Genomic DNA, 17,432 nt, shown 5'->3' with positions numbered 1-17,432 from the left:
GCAATATACACAAACTTTGATTATATCTTGCAACCTGTTGAGCTTTTGGCCCGACTTGGTTCGATATGCGCTCTCCAGAGACGACGGTTGTCTAAATGTTTATTAAAAGGAAGGCCTACACTACAGATAGTAAGTCCACACTCAACGTGGAACATGGACCTTTGGTTTCGCTTTATTGTGCCACACTTGATGTCAATTCAAGATAATACAATCGACTCGACTCGACTAGTTTCCTGTGTCTTGTTCGTGTCCGAGTATGTAATCCAAAGGCGTTCAGGAACTAAATAACAACAAGTAAATTGAGTTGGCGACAGCTGTCACAACAACAAAGCTCCGGTTCCGATTGTGAACAGGCCGGGACAAGAGGGACTCACGACGCTTTGAGCCCATACAATACACACATTGTTAGTTAATCTGTATCCAAAATAAAGACGCACACACGACCAGGGACCACCGCTGGAGTGAAGTCAGCCACTGCCCAGGAATTGCCACGTCAAAGATCCGTTATGCCCGACATCAAACCTCAGCATCCCTTCCTCCCCACCAACAACACAGTCTATTATTGTGATACGTTGTGTTTCCCTGTGATGATGCACATTCAGGACGCGGACAATCAGACCACCAGCCAGACCCCCTATATCCAATAAACCCCAGCGCGTAATAAACAACATAGCGACCCCGAACCTGCGACGTTACAACGCGGACGTGTGTGCAAAGTTTTCTCCCTTAAACCCCTCAGAACTCCAGCCGCCACGACCACCGCTGGCTCGCAGCCCGACGTGGCGTGGGGATGTTGCCCCTATCCCGTTTAAAGGGTGAAACGTGTGGGTTTACCTGGAATAAGGGCGATGGGTGCGCTCTTCTCCTCTGTCCGGGTCCCTGCTGCTGGAGAGTGCCACGTCAAACTCCGCCACACGCACCGGCGCCGCTCGGCGCGTCACACACGGAGAAAGGAGAGGGGATGGGATTGCGCATGCGCGGTTCGTAGGAAGCCCGTACACGTCAGCACAGGGGACTTTTCGTTTTTTTCTTTTTCTTTTTTTCTTTTGCAAAACTACAGCGAACTCGCGTCTACTGCTGCAATTCTGACCTACCTAACATGTAGCTCGGGGGTGTGCTTTCGTGTCTTTATATTGTGGCACAAATCCTTTTATTGTGGATCGGAGACATCCATTAGAAATCATGAACACACCATTTCCTAGGCGGTATTTCCTAACTTTTTAATAAATAGAAGATGTAATAATTCAGGGAAGTCGATGATAACGATGGTAATTGATTACAGGTGGTCCAGTTATCAGTACTTTATTAAATACGTTTCAACTTACTGGCAAATTAACCACATTTCTTCTTCAAATATAATTACAAGAAGAAGATATTTAATACTATTAAATATAGTAATTGGCTTTCATAATGAGAAACCCTACACGTAAATAAAAATATTAAGTTTCCAAACAAAGATATCAAAGCCATCCTCCATCAACATGAGCACAACTTTTCATGGGCGTCTGAGTGGAGGAGGGCGGGGACTCATCTGCAGGGGGCGGGGTCTCATCTGCAGGGGGCGGGGTCTCATCCCCAGGGGGGCGGGGTCTCTTCCCCAGAGGGGCGGGGTCTCATCCCCAGATTTCAAGTTCAGAGATGATGGGGACATATAAACAGCAGCCTCTCTGGTCCTGGACTCCGACACAGTCTTCTCGGTGTCCTGGGTGTAGGTGCCCGCATGTGTGCGTGTGTATATGTGTGTGTGGATGTGTGTGCGTGTGTGCTGGTGCTGACTTGATGCGGTGGACGGTGTGAGCCAGGACCCTCACACACAGCATGGGCCCCGGGGAGTACATCTGTGTGACCCTGCGTGGCGGGGCCCCATGGGGGTTCGGTGTGCGCGAGGGAGACGGGGACACCTACACACCCTTTCAGGTCTACCAGGTATGATTATTTCAGCGACGTTGTGTTGTTTTATTTCATCGAACTCTCGGACTTTGAGTGTTTTTGCTGTGTGGTGGTCTTTAGTTTTTTATGTGTCATTTGCAAAATCGACAATGTAATTCTTTGCTGAAAGAAAATATCTATAACGGGAAGATACATGCAATGTTCTGTGATGACGTGGTTCAGGCTTTTAATATTTTATTGCATACGATTTAAATGTTTTTGGTTGCCTTACTTCTTTATTTTATTGTGAAAAGACTGGTGTGTGTGCTGGGGTGGGGGGGGGGGGGGGTGGGGGGGCGGCGTGGGGGCGAGAGATGTGGGACAGCGCGTGTTCCCACATAGTTTCTGCAGCCTTCTGCCTGTGTTTTCTACACGGATCCTCAGGACCCTTATATGGTCAGGCACAGGAAAGCGCGTTGGACCGAGGTCAGAGTGATCTGTTATCACTGGTTAAGATTCAGCGCCGAACTAAAACATGTGAAGGCCGGGCAGGCAGATGATGGAAAGATATGAAGGTCAGATGGAGCCAAGCGAAACAAACAAAGATGTCCACAGAAATCTTAATAGATTTCACAGGAGCTGACAAGAGGTGTGAACTATTAAATGAGATGAGCTCATTTAATAGTTATGTTGTATTAAAACAGCAGAATAATGTGTTATTCCAGAGGGATACATACATTAGGGCTACTTTTTGTTGTCAAAACTATAGGTATATATATATATATATATATATACATATATATATATATACAGGGAACTTTAAAGCAGAGTTAAAATCAACTTTAAAGTACTGCTGTTGCAAGATACAGACCAATACGGGGTTCATGGATTGATTTCCCTCTCCCTCTCTCTCTCTCTCTCTCTCTCTCTCTCTCTCTCTCTCTCTCTCATTGTCTCTGTCTCTGTCGCTCTCTCTCTCTCCCAACATACAGACACTAAATCACGCACACACATACAAACCCGTGTGTGTGTGTGTGTGTGTGTGTGTGTGTGTGTGTGTGTGTGTGTGTGTGTGTGTGTGTGTGTGCGTGTGCGTGCGTGTGATCGCGTGTTTGCCTGTGTATACTCTGCATAATTCGACTCTATTCCAAACTACAGAGGTTGTATTATACGCAGAGCTCTGTGAGAGAACTGTGATGGAAGGTTAGCGAGTGTGCCGAATCATGACTTCGTCATCTGGCACCTTGTCTGTTGAACTCATCAGGATTAAAGCCATGTTTTTCTGTTTTCTGGGGGGTAAAAACCATGACGGGTTCTCTCATTGGTGTTGTTTTCTGTTCTCAAGTCTGAAGAGGATCACTTGTCATTGTTTGCTGCCAAATTGAATTACATGCAGAGATCCGAATGCTGAACCTGGAAGCATAATGGGAGAGAGACACAACACAACGACCAATTTGGAGGCTTAAATCAAAGCCAGGATCCTTATTATTTATTTATCTGACCTGGACATCATTAAACATAAGAATTAACCCTAGTCACCAACCCTAATGCGGTTAAGACATCCAGCCTGCACTATGCACGCTATTTAGAATAACATTTATTATTTTTAACCATTTCTATCCAGTCCGAATTGTCTGTTATCATTTAAAAACATACATGTGTTGACCGGGGTTATAATGTTCATAGAATAGGACACTTTAAAACTTGAACGAGACTTCGGTGAGTGTTATTGTGCTGCCATGCTGCAGGCCTTAGACATCTAAAGCTTCGTCCTTCACCTGGAAGCAGTAACTCAGGAAAAAACAAATTGTTTAGAGGCTTCTAATGTTCAGAAATCCGAAGTTGAGTTTGCAGATGTGCCAGTCGTGCGAATTATCCCTCTCTCTGATCTCCTCCGTTGGTTATTAATGTGGTTATTGGAAACTCCTGTTAGGACTGGAACATTTTGTTTATTGGGATAAAAGTGAACTCCAAGTGTCTTAACAGGAAGGGCATTCACTCCCGCCATTGTTGTTCTCATCGAGTGAGGCTGGTTTTTCCTGGCTGGATTTAACAAGTCTTGTGCTATCTTACCATTTTACACGTGGCCTGCATGTTAACCGATGTTGACCTCCATGGTGAATGTATAAAATTACTTCTTAGGGTCTGTGAGGAAGTCCCTCCGTCGTGCGTTGAATACTGTTCATCACACAATATTATTCATACAAATATTTTACTGATTCCAAACTAGGCCACAGTGCCTTCGCTTAAACACATAGGGAATTGATGCACAGTTAAGGAAGCCCTTTTTGTTTATTCCTCGATAAAGACAGCTGTTACCGATGAGATGCAGTGCTAATGGAGTGGCACAAGAACCTTATTAAAGTGCTCTCTCTCTCTGTCTCGGTCCCTCTATCTAGTTCTCTCTCTCTTTCTGTCTATCTCTCTCTCTCTCTCTCTATCTCTCTCTCTCTCTCTCTCTCTCTCTCTCTCTCTCTCTCTCTCTCTCTCTCTCTCTCGGATGGATGGATGAACAAGTGTCTGTGTTCATCCATTTGCCCCAGCCTTCCTCAGCAGTAAACCACAGGAGCTCCACCATGCCTCCACTGTCGTCCCCTACATAGAAGCTCCGGCCTTGTGTATATCAAACCAAACATCAGCATTCCACGTCTGTGCAGAACCGTGTACTCGCCTTCAACGTCTCACTTCACGTGCAGCCAGCTGCAGAAGATAGTCAAACACCCCCAGCCTCACAGGCTAAAGGACAACAGATCCTATGTGTCTGTCCTGAGAGAAACCAAAGCCACAGACAAGATTTCACGAACGGTAGTCGTTTCATTCCGTCACGGTGGGTGGCAGGCAGGTATACCTGTGGCACAGCTGGAAGAGGTTTGCTTTTTAATAAAAGTATAAATAACTGAAGCGACCCTAAATGCTTAAAGATGCACAGAGAAGGGACCACTGGGGGCAAGTGTTTTCCCATTATACAGTCCTGCATATCCTGTGCTTGTCCGTTGTGTTTGAGCCTATTAAAATCCTAAATGCTGGAAATATTGAGTCAGGGCACTAGAGCACACTGAAAGCCCCTCTCTCTCTCTTTCTCTGTCTCTGTCTCTCTCTCTCTCTCTCTCTCTCTCTCTCTCTCTCTCTCTCTCTCTCTCTCTCTCTCTCTCGCTCTCTCTCTCTCGCTCTCTCTCTCTCTCTCTCTCCCTCATTGACCCCCAGATGCCCTTGTTCCTGAAGGAATTGTATTGTTATTATTAAATGTAACAGGGACTTAATGCAACGGCATGGAAACCCGATGGACTATGTTCACGTGCAGAACAAGACATCCACATGTGAACTATGGAAAAAAACATAAAAATAAACATAGAGATTATTAATGTAATCCTGATTTGCCTTAAGGGGACTCAAGCAGACTCGAGCAAGGAGCCATAAACTGTAAATATGCCAGCATCTGGGCTCTCCCATCTCTCTGTCTGTAAACCGGGAGAGGGTGTGTTTGAGGGAAGGAGAACACGAGAGAGAGAGAGAGAGAGAGAGAGAGAGAGAGAGAGAGAGAGAGAGAGAGAGAGAGAGAGAGAGAGAGAGAGAGAGAGAGAGAGAGAGAGATTTCCCCTCCTTTTTTGGAAGGCCAGTGTTTACGGCCGTGTACTCCTTAACCTCCCCCCCCCCCCCCCCCCCCCCCACCCTGCAGGGAGGTGTGGGGGGGTGGGGGCAGCACACACAGGGATGCCATATACGGCCTGGTTGGAGACACGCGCCTCAGTAAAAAACACAAGGGATAGCGAAGGCACAAGGTGTGTTTTTACTGTTTTTTAAAGTAACTAGGCTACAAAACAAAAGTGGCTGCGCCATAAAGCCCGGGGAGTTTATTTAGAACGATGGTGCTTCATGTGAAAAGACATCACGCTGTTAGCTTACGTTTATCCCTGTTGGTGGTCGGGAGTTGGGCATGTAATTTTTTCCGTGAATAATTAGTAAATGTTTGGGTTTTAGTAAGAGTGCAGCGTTGGGATGTGAAGCCATGTACGCAGATACAATGACTTTGTTGAAGGTGAGGATTAAGATATAAGGAGATGTAGTAGGCCCTATAAGTTGGCTACCGTTTGAAGATATGAAGATGGTTTAGTGTAGTTTCTGCAAGTACAGTACAAAATCACTGAGGCCCGTCTGCTTATGTTAGTGGACATCCCACTGTGACAAGTGTAGTCAGCTAAGCCTAACAGAAAGTTTAATGATGTATGACAGAAGGAAAGATTAGTTTGGCTTGATGGCTTAACATATAGTCTGTAATGCATGTGTGTAAATGTGGCTGTTCATGTAGTGGCTTTCAACTTGCACTCGCTCCACACCGCTCTCTAGCGGCACATCCATGTTACGACAAGCACTATTCCTTTTCTATAAATAAACCAGGTACAATGTGTTGACGATGCAATTTGGCGTCTGTATTGTGCTCTGGCGATGTAATTACAACGACGTGTCTGCTCTGTTATATGATTATGCATTGTGATTACAATCTGGCTGTGATCAAATCAGAGCAAGGCATGAATATTTACCTCCAGTGTCAGTAATGGATCTCTGGTGGGATAATCAATGTAATTGCCTGTTTATAAGTAACCAAACGTGTAAATGTTATTCTTGGAAGACAAGCTTTAAATGGGGATGCCAAGAATTTGCAGTTTACTTCACAACTAGTTTGTAAACAGAAACCACAAGGACAGGTTTATTGTTGTAAGTGATGTGGAAAAGTAGGGTGTAGGGTTATTTCATCGCTGCCAGGGGGCACGGTGACCCTGTCAGCTAAATAAAGGCACAATGACGTATCTATAAGCAGAGTTATTTAAACTTCGTCTTATAACCCATACACCTTTCCTCCGAGGTGTTCCATCTCGCCCTGCTCCTCGGATACGTCCCTCCCTTCCCCTGTGTTTCCCTCCTGTGATCAACCTCGTCCTGTTATTGGTTTCCCCTGTCCCTCATTAACTCCCCTCCGAGTGGATTTAGTCATTGTGTTTCCCTCTCACTTCGTCGCAGTAGCCTACGATGTATTTTGACTTTAGAGTTTCTGAATTCTGAGATTAAAGTCTGAATTTGAAATAATTTGAACTCAAACCTAAAAAATAAAATCACTTATGGCTCTGTCCTCTTCCGTATACCTCTGTCTAGCGAATGGACCTATTAAGGAAGGCCTAGCGTCCCGGCATTATTTCCCCTCAGTGATCTGTTGAATATCTTCTCGGCTCTTTACGCATCATGTTTAATTTGTCCCATTGCCCTGATGGTTACTTCCTCCCCGTGAACCGAACCATTGCCTCCGGTAAAAACGTTCTGGTTCTAACTGCCTGTCGCCACGGGTCGTATTTTAAGTCCAACACCTGAACACGGAATGATTTGACTCACTCGTAGCCTACATCCCAAAACATTTATTTTTGTATTGGCAAAACTTGATGACATTTCATGTTCCTCTATCTTGCAAATACACAAATATTATAACATTTTATTAAACTTATTATTATTATTATTATTATCATTTAAAAAAAAATGTATAGGCCTTCTAACTTATTGTTTATCCTTTGGCTAATAAAGTGGGCTTTGGGAGTAAAACAAAAAGACCTGTGTCATACGCTATGCGTTCTCATTAACAAACCATTTTATAGACCTCCAGAGGCAATTACCAGAGAACGGAGACATAAAGCTGGGGTTAGCAATAGAGTTGCGCTTTAAACCCTTCTGTCCAGAGCAGACAGAGAATAACGTTATGGAGCTGGAAAAAAAAAAAGTGAATCTGACCTTGTTTTGTCCATTACAACATTACAGCGGGGAAAAAATGGTTTCCACAACACAAACCTTGCATAACAACAATCTGGATCCCAAATGCCTATATCTTTATATAAAAAAATTAAATAAATTGTCCTAACTTTAAAGTTGCTCCCATCTGGTGTCTCATTAAACTACTGTAGATGAACTTCCATACAGTATGTGACTGCATTGTGAACTGAACCATCTACCCACAACGTAGTAGTGGGTAGATGGTAGTAGTTATCAAACACGGTTGCGGCTTTCCCTACTCTTCTTGTGACTTCTCGGCCCAATCCCATTTCTACCCCTTACCCCTTCAAAACCAGGGGGAGGGGTAAGGAGTATAAATGGGATTGGGCCCTCATATCCATGGACGTCATGACACTATCTGAACCAACAGCACAAACCCCCTAGAAAAGCTTTTGTGTTTGTTTCCATTCTGTACCGTAGGTCCAGGAGGACGGGGCTGCCTTCAGCGCTGGAGTGAGGGACTACGATGAAGTGGTGTCAATCAACGGAGAGCCGTGCGAAGAACTCCATCTCCCAGAAGCCCTTTATCTGATCAACTCCTCCACAGACTGCTTGCAGCTCCTCCTGAAGAGGTAGCCTAGTAGTTGTGCGTCTCTCAATTGCGATTTTTCGCAATGAGCAGCGGCATATGTCTGCTCACGTCATCCTGTGATGGTTGAATTGAGTTCTGTGTGATTCTAATGGGGTTTTCTTGTGAGCCATGGCCTACAGTTGAGGCTTCATGTTATGCATAAGAATAACTACATTAGCATTTCGGTGGTGTGTTATGGCCTTCCCTCGCACATCAGAGTGCATTCAATCAGACACTGGTGCAGTCATGCATGAAAGCATACACTGGGCCGAGTGGGACAGTGTGAACGCAGTTCTTTATGAACATTTTAATGCATGGAACGATGTGCCAAATCTTCCTATACTATACAAAACTCAATTTAGGTAGAAGGGCGTGTAATGGTTTTAAAGAAAATTATAACTAAAATATAATGTCTAAAGTACAGTACATCCTCTGTTTGTTTACGGTTTTGGGTTGTGGAATGGCATCTAAAGAACAACTTCAGTGGTAACACTTTACAATATGGGTGCATTAATGACCAATAATTATCATTAGTTAATGTATTAATAAGACGTTGTATTTAGCATTAGCATAGGGGTGAGGGTTAACAGGATAGGAATAATTTATAAATGAATCCCTTAGTAAACATGAATACAGTTAGTAAACAAGAACACAAAAGGACTAGTCACTGAGGCCGAACAGAATTTAATTTCAAGCCTGCTTTCGCAGAGGGCAGCAATCTCTGTCAATTTATTAGTGACTTAATAAAGTCCCAAACGAAGTGCAAGCTGGTTTTAATGGCAAGGCGTTCCGCCTCAGAGATCCCGTCTGGACGCTGATGCGTTCGTCTGATTGCATTTACAAGGAAGTCTGTGAGACGAGGGCGCTGTTACCCACTCCTCCGTCGGAGCTCCTAATGATGGCATGGCTGCTCGTTGACAAAGACACTCGATTTAACGACGAAGGCATGTACATCACAACATCCCCTGGTTTCATCAGAATAAATATGAATTTAAACATGAATAGATAATTAATCTTGTAATTAGTGAGATTTGTTTTTTAATGTTTTCAATGATCTTGACGTGAACCTGATCTTGACAACATGACAACCCGAATTCGAGGAGACTCAAAAGACCACGGAAAGCTCGCAACTTAACACATTTAAATTAATTTAAAAAGCCGTCGCGACGATTCGACGAAGACGTCCGAACAGCTAAATCCTCTCCCTCCTCTTCGATACAGGTACGGCTCAAGCCCCACCGGCAGCATGGACCCAGACGACGAAGAGGAGGAAGAGGAGGAGGAGGAGGAGGAGGAGGTGCGATACCGCCCGACCACATCCCCCCGCGTGACCCTGGAGAGCACCACCCTCCACATCCTGTCCGCCGGCCGCCCCCACCCGGCCGCCCGCGACCCCAGGGACCTCTACGTCTCCCAGCCCCCCGACGGGGACGGCTCTCCCTGCTACGGCGCGGCGGTCCGAGACCCCGACCCCGAGGACGGTCCGCCCCTGCTCCGCCGCTTCTCCCCCGGTGCGGCCGTGGAGCTGCGGCTGTCCCTCCCCCCCGACCCCCTGGAGTGCACCTCCCTGGGCAGCGCCCTGGGCATGGAGGGGCTGACCTGCGCCCCCGAGGACGCGCCCCACCCCCACACCTCCACCCGCTCGCTCTACGTGCCGGCCCCGCCCCCCCGCGAGCCCATGGGCCAGCGGGGGGTGGTGCTCCGCCATGCCGGCTCCGCCTCCGGGGGGCTGGGGCAGGTGGAGTTCACGCTGCAGCACCCCGTCAGGGGCGGGGCTGGCGAGGCGGTGGTGGGGGGGCCCGGGGCCGGCGGAAGCGTTGGATCCCGGGGGACGGCGGGAGTCGAGGGAGGGGGCGGGCGCAGCGAGGGAACCCCTCCCTCCTTCTCCGTCTCCTTTGGCGTTCCCTCGGAGGAGGCCGGCACTGTGGAGGAGAGGGACCGCGACTCGGAGGGGGAACCCCAAGAGCCCAACAAACACCACGCCCGGCACGCCAGTAAGAACCCCTTCTTCTGTTGTCGATCGTACGTCATGCCGAACTGTGTGTGTGTGTGTGTGTGGTGCTAATGTGCGTGTGTGTGTGTGTGTGTGTGTGTGTGTGTGTGTGTGTGTGTGTGTGTGTGTGTGTGTGTGTGTGTGTGTGTGTGTGTGTGTGTGTGTGTGTGTGTGTGTGGTGCTAATACGCGTGTGTGTGTGTGTGTGTGTGTTATATGGCACTATTCGTTCGAGGGGGATAACACAGCTCTAAGTAACACACACATGGACAATCGGTATCAACATGTGCCATGTTGTTGTTATTGTCTCTCCCATGCCGGGATTTGAAGTTAAAAGCCTGAATAGCATCACGCATCTCTCTCTGTGTCTTACAACCTGCCTGCCAGACTGTTGCTTTGTACAGGAATAGACTGGTTGAAACCCGAGTTGCAACAGAACTGAACCGTATAAGAAAGAAATAACAACGGCTAGGGCTGGATTTATCCTTTTATGCAAACGAAGATCAGTTTCAGGATTTATTTGTGCGTCGTCAGGGAGGGGAAAGTCGTTCATTTGATGAATTAGGATGGCAGCATGCCTGTGAGACATAAATAAAACACCCAGGCCCCGATGATGGCTGCAGCAGCCTCCGTTTGACGGACACGAGCATGTGCTCCCCGGCTCCGTCACCTGATCTCCGTCAGAGCTGGTATCTAAACGGAGCTAAAAACGTAAGTCCGTCACTACTCCAGCCTGGCCAGCATCTCCTCCGCCTTAAGGTTGGTCTTTGAGGAGTACCAAAAGTAAGAGGAACTTGTTTGGATTTTATTTTTTCTGGGGTGATTATGTGTCGTCTTTGCGTTGTACTGTTGAGTTGACTGCGGTTGTGACGTCGTTTGAGGGGGTGAGGTTTGTGGTCATTGTTTAGGGGCTAAGGCCAAGGGAGAATTTCTGAGAACTGACAACTTGGACGTGGACTTACTGATAAGGACTTGTAGCTATGCACTGGTTGCTTGCAAATGCATTGCATGCAGGCTCTTTGAATTATTATACAGTATTTTAATACTGGCGATGTCACTGAGCATTAAACTGTGCTGATGCGTTGTTTATGTCTGTGTGGGGAACGAAGAGGTTAGACATGGGTCAGTGGATCAGGACATTTCTTGATTGGTTTGTAAATCATTTGAAATCCAATCAATTTTAGCAATTTGATGGACCAATCATGCTAGTAGAAAAGGTTGCTAAGGGAAAATAAATATTAAACCTTTTTTATGTTTATGAAAAACGCAATGTTTGGCTTGTCAGATATATCAAATCTAAATGATTTGATCTATCTGTTAGCATCTGTCACATTGAGATAAAGGATTCATTCTCTGAAATTGCAGTACAACGTAACGATATTCAATTTTGGTTATGACCTTTCTCACAAGCATTGTTGTGCGTGCATAAAACTAGGTTTCGTAGAAGGTTTAGAAAGGGCTGGCATTCCCCTATTCCCAGGCTCCTAATCAGTAACGCCTCAGGAATTTTGTTTTACAGCAAATGTCAGGATGAATGAATAAGAGATGAGATGAGAATGAGAAGAAAGTTTCACACTTTCTTAACTCTTTTCTTAAGAATACAGCTTTATTCTGTTTAACATCAAGAGCAATATGGAACATTGAAGCTGATCAAGTCTCTAATAAATCAATTACCAAGTTTCTCATTCCACAATGACAACAGAAACAATGACAACAAACAACTATGTTTTTGGTCATTACTTTAAAAGTATCAATTCATTTATTAATCAATTAATACCCACCACTGCTATGAGGTCAAGTCCCGACACACAATGCCCATACAGTGTCTTGTTTTCTCTGACCTTTGACACTGAGCACTCATGTTCCCTCTCTCTCCCTCTCTCTCCCTCTCTCTCCCTCTCTCCCTCCCTCTGTCTCCCTCTCTCCCCCCAGGGCTCAGGCGCAACGAGAGCCTGTCCGAGAAGCAGGTGAAGGAGGCTAAGTCCAAATGTAAGCGCATCGCCCTGCTTCTCTCCGCCGCTCCGCCCAACCCCAACAACAAGGGGTTGTTGATGTTCAAGAAGCATCGGCAGAGGGCCAAGAAGTACACTCTGGTGAGCTACGGCACCGGGGAGAGCGAACCCGAATCCGACGGCGAGGACGACGCAGACGAAGACGGCGAACACACCGTCGAGTTCACCCTGCTGGCCACGAGCGACGCCGACCTCGACGGGCACTTCTTCACCGACACCCAGACGGGAAAGGGCGTGCTCACCATCAACTGGGACAAGGGGCTACTGGAGATCGAGCATATTCTGAACAACCCGGAGGAGATGGAATGTCTCCCTGACACCAAGGGCAAGGGTGCAGTGATGTTCGCGCAGCGGCGCCTGAGGATGGACGAGATCACGGCGGAGCACGAGGAGATGCGACGCCAGGGGATCCCCGTGGAGGGGCTCCAGGAGACCGAGACCAAGGCCTCCTACCAGCAGGTGGAGGAGCACTCGTACAGGCAGTCCACCAACGAGAGTAGTGCCTACACGGATGTGGCTGTGCAGCAACAGCAGCAGCAGCAGCAGCAGCAGCAGCAGCAGCAGCAGGAGCAGCAGCAGCAGCAGCAGGAGCAGCAGCAGCAGCAGCAGCAGGAGCAGCAGCAACAACAAGAGTACCAACAGTACCAGGAGCGACAATACTATGAGCAACAGCAACAGCAGTATCAGCAGCAACAGCAGCAGCATCAGCAGCAGCAGCAACAGCAGGAGCAGCATCAGCAGCAGCAGCAACAACTGTATCAACAGCAGCAACAGCAGCTACAATACGAGCAGCACTATCAGCAGCAGCAGCAACAACAATATGAACAACAGCAATATCTGCAACAACAGTCTTATCAACAACAGCAGCACTACCAACAACAGGAGTATCAGCAACAGCAGGTTAAGCAGTACGCTGCGACCAATGGCACAGTCCACCACCAAACCAATGAAGTGCAGAGCTCATATGCCAATCACACGGCGAAACCTTTCTCCGTGGAACAGATGACCCTCAACCCCTACTCTCCCGCCATGAGTGGGACCAACCAAGATCCGAACAGCCAGGGAGAGGAGATAGCGTCCCGTGATGAACGCATCGCTACACCTGCGATCAGGACGGGCGTCTTGCAGGACACCAGAAAAAGAAGCACAATGTTCACATTTAAAGAGGCACCGAAGGTGTCGCCCAACCCTGTGCTGCTGAACCTCCTCAACAGGAACGAGAAGAAGGGTTTTGAGTATGCAGCTGAAGAAGACTTCCTTAGCCTAGGGGCTGAGGCCTGTAACTTCCTCCAGTCTACAAGAGTCAAACACAAGACCCCTCCACCGGTTGCTCCAAAGCCCGTTATTAGCCCCTCCTCTCTATCATGGCTGCAGCAGATCGAACTGACCAACCAGGATCAGCCTGAGCTCGCTGAAAATAGTGTGCCAGCACCTGCTGTTGCCCCCACCGTGGAGGCTGCCCCTGCTCCTGAACCAGAGCCAAACCCTGCACCTGCTGCTGAGCCCTCTCCTCCCCCTGCCCCCCAGCAGGCCCCTGCCAACAACCACCCCGATCAAGAGCCCACATGGATTGTCCCGGAGCCCCAGACCAAACCTCAACCTCAACCTCAATTTCAACCTCCACCTCCCACTCCACCACAGCTAAGGGCAGCATATGAAGAAGACGGCACTAGAAATTCTCCCACAGAGCCCCCCGCAGTCCCGGTGAAATCTTGGGTTCCAGCATCAGCTCCAGCACCAGTTTCAGCACCAGCACCAGCACCAGTGCCGTCACCAGTACCAGCACAGCAACACCCAGCTCACAGTTCCTGGGGTTCAGCTCAAGTGCAACCACAGGAGCCGGCTCCACGCCACTCACCCTCACCGCTTCCTTGGGTGACACCTCAACCCCCTCGTCCCCAGGTCCAGCCTTCACCAGTCAGGAATGACTGGGCACCCCCTCAGTCCCCTCAGCAAGCCCAGCCAACATGGGCCCAGCCACAAGAGCAGTACCAAGCTCAGACGATTAATGCTCCAGCAGCATGGAGCCAGCCTCAAGAGCAGTGCCAACCTCAGACGAATAATGCTCCAGCAGCATGGGCCCGGCCTCAAGAGAAGTCCCCTCCTCTGACAAATAACCCGCCACCATGGCTCCAGCCTCGAGAGCAGCCTCAACCACAGCTTGTCCAGCAGCCTTGGAATCAGCCCCAGCAACAAATGCAAGGGCAACCTTGGGCACAGCAGCCACAGCCAAATTACCAACCTCAGCTACCATGGGGGCAACAAGCTCAGCCAGTGCCACAGGCACAACCACCATGGGTTCAGCAAGCTGTTCCACAACAAGCATGGGCCCAGGGGCAGGGACATCCTCAACCACCCTGGCTTGCGGCTCAACCCCAGCAGCAGCTGGATCAAATGAATGCTTGGCCCCCGTCTCAGCCCCAACAGCAAGCCCAACCACCTTGGATGCAAGCGGCCCAAACCCAACCTCAAGCTCCTTTAAATCCATGGGCTCCAGTACCTGCCCAAGCCCAACCCCAACCAATATGGGCCCAGCAGCCTCAAGACCCCGCCCAGCCGCCCATGCATCCCTGGGGGCCAGAACATGGTCATGCCCAACCTCAGCAACCGTTGGCCCAGCCGGCTCCAACCCCTTCTCCGCAACAGCCGAACTGGCAACAGCCCCCTCCGCAGCAACCACAACCCGAACCACCTTTGAAGACATGGTCTCCAGCTCAGGCAGCCCCCCTAGCACCTGCACCTTGGGGGGCTGCACCGTCACAATCAACTCACGCACATGTGTCGGCTCCGGTGATGAGGGTAGCTCAATCGTCCCCCAAGCCCGGAACTCCACAGAATGACGTCTCTCCGACTCCCCCGCAGCCCTCGAACCCGTACACGTTTCACCGGAGGTCCTCGTCACCCATCAACCCCATGGCCACGGTGTTGATTCCGTCCGCCTCGTCGCACGAGATGCCCTGCTCTAGAGGGAAGGGCGCCGACCTGTTTGCCAAGAGGCAGTCCCGCATGGAGCGGTTCATCGTGGACTCTGAGTCCGTGCAGGCCAATAAGGAGAGCCGGTGTGCGTCACCGGTGGCCTCCCTTCCGACGGAGTGGAAGTATTCATCCCAAGTAAGAGCCCCCCCCCCCGTTGGCATATAATCCCATTCAGTCCCCATCCTATCCCCCCGCAGCGATCAAACATCCCCCACCGTCTAGCCCCAAATCCAAAGCCAAGAAGAAGGAGAAGGAAAAACCGAAGCCGGCCCCCAAACCCCTTAATGTTATAGAGGTGATGAGGCATCAGCCCTATCAGCTCATGTCCTCCCTCTTTACGTATGGCCCTGCAGCAGAGGCTGCAGAAAAGGCGGCAGCGGAGGCTGCAGAAAAAGCCGCAGCTCATCTTGCGGCTAACCCCAACCCTCCCGTGCAAAATGCGCCAATGCAGTATGAGCAAATGGCTCCGGTCCAGTATCCTGGACCGATGAACGCCCCTTACCCCGGGCAGATGTATGGAATGCCACCTCATCCCTTTATGCAGGAAGGCCAGTACCAGCAAGCCCCAATGAATCCTTACGCACCTCCAAACCCCTATCAGCAAGCCCCCAGTGGACCCTACTACCAACCATATCCCCCACAGTATCAACAAACCCCACCCAATGGGTATCAACCCCAGTCCCCAAGCCAGCCCTACCAGCAGACCCCCCCGGGGGCTTATCCACCAGCTAGCAACCCTCCCTACCAGCCCGCGCCCTACCAGCCCACAGAGCCTGCCACTCCCAGTGTCTACGTCGCTCCCGGCACCCCCTTAATGTCCAGGCAGGACTCTGCGTCTGGTAGCAGCAGCGCAGTGGCGGCGGCCCCAAAGCCGAGGTTTATGGCTAAGAAAGCCTCGGCACAGGTGTGGAAGCCGAGCGTAGGCGGCGATGATGAGTGAGGAGGATAGGGTCGTGGGCGTTTTGATCCTTGTTCGCTTTACGAACCCGAGTGCTTTTGTCAGGGCGCAGATAAACCGCAGCGTTTGAAAGGCTTAGTTCACCTTGATGTGGTTTGATTTCCATAGGAAATCATTTTGACAAGTCGTATCCGTTTTGAGTTGCGTGTGCTCATGGAGAGCCAGGCATAACAAGATTCATTCAGGATCAGATGAGAGATGAGGATAAATAGTGATATATTATTTTTATAAAACATGTACATTTAGACAAATGTACATAATATGATGCACAAGGGGATATTAATTCCCGGGATGACTAGGGAAAGGGGAGTAAGATCAGAAGGTTGGGGAGCGAGTAATAAGTGAAAAGAAACATGATGGTCGGAAATTGATGCATGTAGATGACAGCATCTGGAAAATGAGAACTGGAAAGTGATATTTAATGACGAGAGATGGAAATGGGACAACGACTAAAAAAACGTGACTTAAAATGTAAAGAAAAAAAATCATAAAACTAAAAAGAAAGTAATGCTGTGACATCACAATGCAATAACGGGACAAAACTATTGCTTGCTTGCCATCCGAACGCATCATTTCTAAATGCAATTTAGATCCACAAAATATTAGTATTTTATCTCAGGGTCTTCGGAAAAACCCCTCCCCGAGCTCCTTGGTTTTATTTAAAACTTGAGGCCAGCTGTTGCGTCATGTTTAGGGCTAAATTTAAACCCACGCTGAATACATGGGAGGAAGTGTTTTTGGACAGCTGAACTAAAGCGAGACTTGGGTTACCACTTCAGCCAGCGTCAGTGAGTGTCTCACCCTTACGTTTCCTTGAAGGAAAAGATAAAAAAGAAAGCTGGGGATACGATTTCATATTTAATAGCTAAATATCCTGACTATAAACTTTGATTTCCCACACATCCGCGGCTGCTTTTATTTTATGAATGGGATATTAATATATGAATGAAAGAATAGATTATATAAAAGGAAGACCTGGTGCTGAGGACTAGCAGTGCTGTAAGTTTCATCCAGGCCTTTTCTTTATTGCATTGCTTTCTATCTTTCTGTTCATTTTGTGTTGTGACATGTTTCTTCTCTGTGTTTATCGTCATTGTTCACCTTCTCTATGATTCACCACATTAAAATATACTTTATCCTGACCTGCCTTTCCTTTCTCCTTCCTTGCATGTATGTTTGGAAAAGCTTTCTTCTGCTGAACTTTCCCTGATTTGTCTTTCTTCACACTTGCCAAACTTCTCCC

The 17,432-nt window shown here is 48.4% G+C and overlaps 2 protein-coding genes across 4 annotated transcripts in view; one reads left to right on the top strand and one right to left on the bottom strand.

Moving 5' to 3' along the window:
- Nucleotides 1-971, bottom strand: part of sec24d (SEC24 homolog D, COPII coat complex component) — a 33,648-nt gene extending 32,677 nt beyond the window's left edge. For all 3 annotated transcript variants that reach the window (XM_030338484.1, XM_030338482.1, XM_030338483.1), the window contains exon 1: nt 835-971. The gene's annotated coding sequence lies outside the window, so the exon portion shown is untranslated. The remainder of the gene's footprint in view (nt 1-834) is intronic.
- A 679-nt stretch (nt 972-1,650) lies between these two features.
- synpo2a (synaptopodin 2a) lies at nt 1,651-17,331 on the top strand. The gene is given in 5 exon segments (XM_030338480.1): nt 1,651-1,926; nt 8,101-8,252; nt 9,473-10,245; nt 12,176-15,390; nt 15,392-17,331. Coding segments are annotated over 5 exon segments (5,028 nt in total). The 5' UTR covers nt 1,651-1,818; the 3' UTR covers nt 16,172-17,331.
- The last annotated feature ends 101 nt before the right edge of the window (nt 17,332-17,432 follow it).

The sequence above is a fragment of the Gadus morhua genome, chromosome 17 (genome assembly GCF_902167405.1).
Source record: "Gadus morhua chromosome 17, gadMor3.0, whole genome shotgun sequence".
In the NCBI taxonomy this organism is placed as follows: domain Eukaryota; kingdom Metazoa; phylum Chordata; class Actinopteri; order Gadiformes; family Gadidae; genus Gadus; species Gadus morhua.
The sequence above is the reverse complement of the archived record's forward strand: the minus strand, read 5'-3'. Positions and strand labels throughout refer to the sequence as shown.